Source organism: Solea solea, chromosome 17 (genome assembly GCF_958295425.1).
Source record: "Solea solea chromosome 17, fSolSol10.1, whole genome shotgun sequence".
Lineage (NCBI taxonomy): Eukaryota > Metazoa > Chordata > Actinopteri > Pleuronectiformes > Soleidae > Solea > Solea solea.
In genome coordinates this window covers 4920380-4929015 of record NC_081150.1, presented here as the reverse complement: position 1 = coordinate 4929015, position 8636 = coordinate 4920380, and the positions used below count along the sequence as shown (strand labels likewise).

The window sequence follows — 8636 nt, the reverse complement described above, 5'->3', positions numbered from 1 at the left end:
CAGGAGCCAACGTGCTCAGAGGAACAATCTGCAGCACAAGCAACACTCACTTTTTGATTTCTAACAACGCTTGCGAGTGACTAAACTGCACGTGTAGCCCCCAATAAATGACTGATCTACATTTTTAAGACGTGTGGTTAGACTCAAGTGCGCACTTTGAGGAAATCAGTAGTGAAAATGCTCGCTAAACTGGTCTCCGCAGAACAGTAAACACCTCCTGCCCCCACCCTCACCAGCCCAGAGCCCACAAAAATGTCAAAAAGGTATGCTTGAAGTTTCAAATGACTCAAGGCTAGCACGTGGACGTATGCAGGTGGGGGGGGGATTGTTACACAAAAGTTGAAGCAGCGCTCGGGACAAATGCTCAAGCAGCTGCTCAAGAATGTGTGTGTACACACACTCACACACACACATACACGGCTGCATCAGTAAACACTTAGTCACAAGGAATGGCATTGTGAATTTTCAACTCCGGATTTTCCCGGTTAATCACAGTTTGCCCCGATGACTGCTGCGTGCCTCACGTCTCCCAGAAGGACAACACTCAAAAGACAGAGTCCCTTCTCTGCTGCACCACTGCATCTGACTGTTGTCCAATGTAAAAAAGACAAAAAACATTTTAATTCTAGAACGTTTTCCACCCATGTGTGATTGATGGTTTTATCGGGATGATGATGATGTGCTTCACTTAATAATAGAAATAAAAACATTTGTTTCACTTCACTGGTATTGTGCACGATAATAACCCCAGTTGTTCTCTCCTGTTAAATACAGTACTACCTTCTAGTGGATTGAACGGGAACTGCAGACTGTTACTTCTGACGAGCAGAGACTTTTATTATATACATATGTATATATATATATATATATATATATATACATATATACACACATATGTATATATATATATATATATATATATATATACACACACACATACTGTATATATATATATATACACACATATATTTATATATATATATATATATATACACACACATATATATATATATATACACACGCGCACAGTATATAAATGTGTATCAGTCGGGAGTCTAAAGCAATTATTTACCCATATCTTCTCCAGCCCATAATAAACCCCTTTGGAACAATGTAGCTGTTATTACAAGGCTGATGCTGGTGCCACAATTGCATCGCTTTCGTTACACACTTAATTAAGATATTGATGGTTTTGCTCCTTCTTATTCAGATGTGTTCTCTTTCTCTGCATAACTCTCTTTGCCTGCTGCGAGTGAATAACAAGGACACCCAATGACACTCTGAACCTTTTAATAACGGTAATAATTAAAAATGATCCTCACTTAATCAAATTTTAATATGTGGGAAAACGGCGCCTTATATATGTGAGTCTCTTTAGGAGAATCAAGTTGTGTGGAACGAGACATAAAAATCCCAGCCGAGGCTTAATGCATGCGCATAACTGACTTAAAAACATATAAATAAATCATTAGGATAAAAAAACAGCCCAGAGCTGTTTTTCAATCATTTGATTTCATTTTCAGTCGCAGCAGAAGCAGCTGAGCGTCTCGACCTTGGCCTCAAGACTCACATTCCCACTGATGCTTTTAACTACGTCATCAAAGATCGAAGGCATGATTAAATGAAGAAATGTGCCCCGTCCTATTTTCGAATCACATTTATTGGCCTGATGAAGCGTCAGTGGTGACTCTGTGAACTCGGCTGTGCAGGCTGTCAGTGGGTGGTATTGTCTGTCAGCTCTCTGTGAGGCTGCTTTATGAGACCTGGCTCAGGCTCAGGCTCAGGCTCAGGCTGTGACATGACATGGACTGACTCCACTGTGACTATTACAAATGAGCTGCCTCATCATGGCACCGGGCATAATAACGCGCCGCTGTGACACACTCAGCCACCAAGTAGGCTTCACTTTCTTGTCTGAGAGTTCGAAGGATGCCAGTTTTGCCCACCAGAATACAGCGGGTTTTTTTTTTTTTAATTCAGGAGAAAAAGCAATTATACCGTGAGGGGAGCTTAGCTTTTTCTGTCATGGTCACTGCCAAACATGTTCATCATAATTCATTCAGTCTCTCATTTTGTCTTTAAATGCTGGCAACAGGCGTGGTTATAAGATCTCACTCTCAGGAAATGTTATTTTTCTATTTACTTGTTAAAAAAGGGATTAATTTTTTTAAATCCAAGGTAATGGCTCACGATTGCAGCTTATTGTATTATAATTATTATTATTTAACCATGAAGCTGTTTCAGATAGAAAGTCTCTTATGGAGATCTGGCCAATTTACGCTAAAATAATATATATATGTATATATATATATATATATATATATATACATACATACACACATGTACATATATACATATATGTATATACACATATATATGTATATGTATATACAATAATAAAAACACATATATACAATACAGAATATAAAACAAGTAAAATGTGTGTACACCTGGAGAACAGAACCAATTCAATTTAGAAAGCCGCAATTTTCCGACACAACAAAACATTTAAATTTAATTATTCCTTAGGGGGCAAAGTGAGAAAAGGCCTTATAATTCTTGGAATAGGAAATGTTTACATACATAAACATGTACAAAAGAACTTTTAGACCTTTTTGATATCAAACACTTTTTCTTTTTGCATACCTGTTCCATTGTTCACTGACTACTGCTTTTTATATAACGTAGTGTACTTTACTGTCTCATCCCTGCTGACAAGTGAATGAATTTCCCCAGTGAGGGATCAGTAAAGTCAAATCTAATCTACCGAAACCAGATAAGAGAGCGGCCTGGTGGAGCGAAGGTGGCGGCCAAACAGATATGCACGTTATCAAGCTTCTCACTTAACTCTCAAAACTACTATTCTTGGAAACAGCCTCAATAAAAACTACACCTCTACCCTGAAAATTACAGGATGCAAAGATTACATTGAGTTACATGGAGACCGTATGTCAGTATCAGTGAGGACACACAACTGCAGTAGAGGTCATGTGAGACCACAGAAACCCAGTCTGACCGGAGAATGGTGACATTGTGCGGGGCGGGCAAACAGGGTCTCTGACCTCGCAGCGGTCTGCATACACAACAACACAGGCCCTTTTGTTGCCAACGACATCGACCTGTCACATCCATCACTGAGCTGTCGACACCGATCGAGGGACAGACAAATATAAAATTCAAACAGCAACAATGACTTTTATTAACAGTGCATTACTATGTTAATTCATAAAACAACAGTAAAAAAATGCTAGAATTAAGTGCAGTCAGTTTGGTAAAATAAATAGATAAATATTAAAAAATTGTACTAAAAACTGTTAGAAATTCAGGTTGTACACAGACTTGGTGTCATCAGTGCTCCCTGCCATTATCAAAAGCCTACTTACCACAACCACATGTTTATATGTGTAATGGGTAAGGCAGCCAGTAAGAGCAACAGGGAACATCTAAACCCGCTTTCAAAACATTATTTACACTCATGGTCCACACATGATTTAATAACCAAGGCTAAATCTGTGCAATAAAAGCTTAATAAGGACTAATGTAGACGACAGGTAAACAGGTGAGGGAGTGTTAAAACGGCCAGCGTGTCAACAGAGCTGCTGTTAAACTCATCAAATATTTGAAAATGCTCATCCTAGGCTGAGTTGCTCTTTTTTAAGTGATAGTTCAGGGATTTTAAAGTGTAGTTGTATAAGGTTCTCATACACGGTACCTTCTGATTGTGACTGACAAGCAGGCACATGCTCAGTGAAAACATGGCTGCCAGCAACAGCAAAAGCAAACCTACAAATGGCCGACGTGTTAAAATCAAAGTCAGCTTAAGTGTAAGAATATGTCCACTGCTTTGTCTCACTGTTATACGGCCTTTTATACCAGGAAACTGTCAAGGTTTGTGTCATTTTGTAAACCTCTCACTCCAAAGTCCTTAGAGAAAAGCAGCAATTTCACATCAGGGCACACAGGATTTGTCGATCGATGGTTCTCTCCAACAGTAAGTTCAGAATTCTTAATTTGTGTCCTTTTTCAGGATTACCTAAGCAACAAAACTCACAAAATGAGGTGGCAATAAATCAACAACTCCTATAGCTGTCGAGCTAAAGTTGCTGATTTTGTCAGTGGGGTTTGGTGTAGTGGATGAGCACTTTACAAAGTGACACAAACTTCAATTTCCAGACAGACAAGGACGTCTTAACATCAATATGACATCGCAAATACATTCCTAAGATAGTGTAGAATAAGCTGATGTACATTTTGATATTCAAGCCATTTGTTAAGAGGTTTCTGTCAGCAGAAAGTTAGATGCTAACTATGTGTAAATACCTTTCACGGCAGACTTAAAAACTAAACTGAACTATCCCTTGAACTCATTTTCAAACATAGGATTAGTCTAGATCTGGCACTGACTGTGTGTCGGTGATTTAGGCACAGTGTCCGGTCCATCAGAGGCACAGTTAAGGTTAACACACAACCTGCACACATCAGGAAGGCTGTTGCCGTAGCAACTGACAAAGCCAGATGTGCTGAACAATGTAGTGATGAGCCAAACACACTCAAAACCCAGTCGAGTTGAATGCAACTATCCAGTCATCACTTTATCAGTTGCTACTCTGTGGCAAAGAGACACCAGGTAGTCAGAGGAGTGTGGACACAGCTGTCCTCGCCACACAACCAACCACACAGCAGCACTGCTCACCTAAAGCTGCGTCGTACACAAACCGAACGGTACTGGGGTGAGACAAGACAGTGGTCCTTCTTTAATAAACAGACAGACAGAAAATCTCAAGTGTCCTTTAAGGATGGTTAGGTTGCCGTGATGATAACAGGGGGCCCAGTGGTGCTGGAGGGTACCTGACCTTCAATCTCCATCTGATAGCTCACATCGGCTTGAGTGGTGGAAACCTCAGTGTGGTGTATCGCCTCATCCTGGTCTTCCTGAGAATGTAGCTGGTTGAAGGAGTGTTCCGCTTCCTCTGACAGATGGTTTTCCTCCTTCTCTTCCTCCGTCTGATGCAGGGAAACACATGGAATTACGTCAGCTAATGGGACACATTCAAAAACACAACGCCATGCTGCCAGAACAGCAACATACCTCTTTCTTCATCCTGTAGTATTCATCAATGGCGTACTGATATTTGGCTGAAGTTATCCCAAACAGGGAGGCCATCCTCTCCCCCAGGTAATCACACGCTGGAAAATAACAGCCTAGTTTTTTTTATATGCACATAATGTCATATAAAATTAGAAAAACTAATTGAGCAGGGAAGAAGGGAAGCCAAAGGAGGCGTATGAAGATGCCTTCCTTAAATATACTAACAATAATCGACAGCAATAAAAAACAATCACGATCATAGTGCAAAACAACTAAAACAGTAAAGCAAAATGGATTTAAAAAATCCTCATTTCAGATGTATTTTTTAATGATGATGATTTTTCCCCCAAAAATGGTTCCTATTTTGCAATTAGGACAAGTTTAACAACACTGACTCAAATAACACACTGTGTTATTTGAGTCAGAGTTTGAGGAAATCTTAAAACATTTCCGAAAAATAGACAGACAGGTGTTATGTGAACACATTTAGACATGTGTGGTAACAATATGTGTAAAAATGGGTTGTGGTTTTTACAACGAAAAACATAGATGTTATACGACACCTGGTTTGTGATACAAACCACTGCGATTTCAATTTAGTATATTTCAGTCAAACGCAAGTAAAAACAAATACATCCAAGCCTAGTATTACTAGTATACCCAACTAAATGCATATATATACTTTAATCAAAACAAAGAGTGTGTATCACAAAGGAAAACCAACGTAGTCTGAGCCACATGGGCTCAGACTAGTATGATGAAAAGCTGACTCAGAAATGTCTGTTTCTGAGTCACTTTTAATTGCATAGAAATCATGCAGCAATAAAACATAACATAATAACATAATGTTAAGTCAGTACAGCAAAAAAAGTAAGTATTGTGTTGTGTCTAATATAATATATTACAGTAAAAAAAATTAGACTACAGCAATAGAGTTAATCATATTATTTAAAATGCTGCAGTACCCACAAGCAAATCTTCAGCAAAAACATGTTTTCCATGACAAGATTATGCAGCCGCTCATTACTGCAGCCTGTGTGCTGCGCAAGACAAGATTAGTTTTTCTCCGTTGTAAAATCAGTGATTTGTCAGGATCATCTAAGGATAACGATGACTCTAAGTCTGACGCTACAGCTGTGGAGCTGCTGAGGATCAAGTTTATCACGAAGCTCAGGGGTGATCGGTGCCGGCATGATGACATCAGCACCCCCTAATTTTACCCCACATAGGCTGAGTGATGCACTAATCTTGCATCATAATACAATCCAGATGTGGCACCTGGTGTTGGAAGCAAATAACCCTAATGAACAAACCTGATATGGTTGAGGTGGCAGCTCTCCACATGTGGAACCAGACGTACGGGCCCCAAGTCATCTTTGACTGCAACACAAACAAGCAAAGTCATGTCTCTTTTAAAGTGGAAAAAGGACAAAGTTTGTGCCACTGGTTCTTCTCATGTAAATGAGTCAGAAAAACAAGACTTCCCTTGTGACTCTTTCACACACAATCCTCCCTCCACCACTTCTCTTGTCCTCATTCAGCTACTTGTGCCCACACACACACACATTCCCCATCCCTCCACCATTCCTCACCCTCACCGCTTCAACCGGGGAAGACAGCAGGTCCTTCCTCTCTGGCTCCTGGTCCTCTCCTTCCTCCTCGTCGGTGCTGTACTCCTCCATGGTCTCCCCGCTGGAGAAATGGATGATCCTGCGAGGAGCCTTTTCCTTCTGCTGCTCCTGCTCCCCTCTTTTGTCCAGCTCCCCCAGCTCCACACACTCAAAATCCTTACCTGGACTCAGAGTCTGGGAGGACACGTCACAGACAGGACAGACAGGATTATTATGGGATTATTATGTAAGAAAGGGTCAGTCAGTGGCATAGGCGTGGCATATAAATAAATAAATGTACAATTTTTTTAAATTTTTAGTGTAATATGGTCACCAACCATCAACGTTAAGGCAGAGCTGACAAGTGACAAGCAACATCCAGGCACTGACACCACTGACAACGTTCTGTAAACAGAACATTAACGACATAATGATGCGGACAATGCGCAGAAAGGGCACTGCGTAAACTCACCTGCTCCACCGCCATGTTCTGCCCTATAGACACGTTCACGTTAGTGAGATACAGCGATATATCGGCCATTGTCCCCAGCCTCCTCCCTGCTTCTCTGGATGCTGCGCCCACAACAACAACGTCCCCGCGCCGCAACCGGAAGTGACGTTGAAATCCCTCCGTAAAGTGCGTAACGTACAGGAAAAATACGTTAGAAGCGTTGGGATTGAAGCTAAATGTAAATGTGTTATTTTCTTCGAACGACAATTTGAACGTTGTGTTATTCACAATTTATAATGTTGTCTTATTTTAATAACTATTATTTTCATGTTAAACCACATGGTCTGTGTGGTTTGACGCAGCATTATGCCTTATACTAGTGTGACAGTTCCAACGAACAACAACAATACCACTGACTTTTTTACTTTACCCTCTTTTATTTCACTCCCCTTATGCTCTGTTATTTGCTTTTAACTTCAGACAATACAATGAACAGGGGCTCTTTGAAACTCATTACAGATATTTTTGACATCTCACATTAGGGAAAAGCAAAGGCGTAAACAAACCTTTTACACAGAAACCAAGCAGGTGTTACCAATGACATTTAATTAAGAGCTTTACTAATTAACACAGGAGTAACACCTGCGCATAGCTGCCATTTCATGTCAAAATGGCCGCTCTGAAAAGGGCAATGACAAAATGAGACATTAATAATATATTATTTTTGGAATACAAAAGCATAAAATACTGTAATAAACCTGATTAATGTTGTCTAAATAAGGAAACTTCAGGGGACCACAGTCTCTATAACTCACTATAGGGATATCACTATTTTATTTAATATTATTACATGTGTATACATTGCTGTATAGAGCTGGTCAATCATAGGAGCATTGACACTAAACCCACTAAATTATGGTACAAGAAACCTTTCACCTTCCACTTCTGTAATATTGTTTGAAAATAATATGCTACTTTTCAATATTTCACCAATATGACACCACCTCCACTAAATGAATATATATCAAACAAGTCAATCAGTAATTCTACACCTTGAACATCTAGAGTTAATGCTGGAGGAGAGTGTGAAGTGCACCGTCTTCAGTCAAGATTGCTCTGTTGTTCACAGGCAACACCGACACACTATGGAACAAATAACCATCATCTGGTGGTGAACGCTCCTGCTTTACAACAGCCACTGTGAACACGTTTAACCACCGTTTTCTGGATGAAATATAAGCAATATATCAACAAACAATGTGGAAAACAAAGGAAATAAGGGACAAAAATTGCAATGTACACTGAACTCTGAAAGGCAATGTGTAGTCTTCAGTGGCAATTTATATTATTGGCATTTTACAGTTTTATGTCTGTTTGTGGTGGTACTTTGTACTTTATATAGGTGTTGCTGTGGATTACTGTTTGTTTATTATGGTGTTGCATTCCATCCATCCATCCATCTTCTACCACTCTGTCCTCCACACGA

General features: G+C 39.8%; 1 protein-coding gene across 2 annotated transcripts; it reads right to left on the bottom strand.

The window, feature by feature from the left end:
• Nucleotides 1–3170: 3170 nt before the first annotated feature.
• zgc:153383 (uncharacterized protein LOC751751 homolog) lies at nt 3171–7346 on the bottom strand. 2 transcript variants are annotated; one of them, XM_058614352.1, is made up of 5 exons: nt 7172–7346; nt 6682–6894; nt 6403–6469; nt 5090–5187; nt 3171–5004 (listed from the first exon to the last, which is right to left on the bottom strand). In XM_058614352.1, the coding sequence occupies exons 1-5, from the start codon at nt 7238–7240 to the stop codon at nt 4801–4803; spliced, it is 651 nt and encodes a 216-aa protein (XP_058470335.1). In that variant the 5' UTR covers nt 7241–7346; the 3' UTR covers nt 3171–4800. The 2 variants fall into 2 exon arrangements, with proteins under 2 accessions (XP_058470335.1, XP_058470336.1); XM_058614353.1 differs by having other exon boundaries at nt 6688–6894; nt 7172–7343.
• Nucleotides 7347–8636: the final 1290 nt, after the last annotated feature.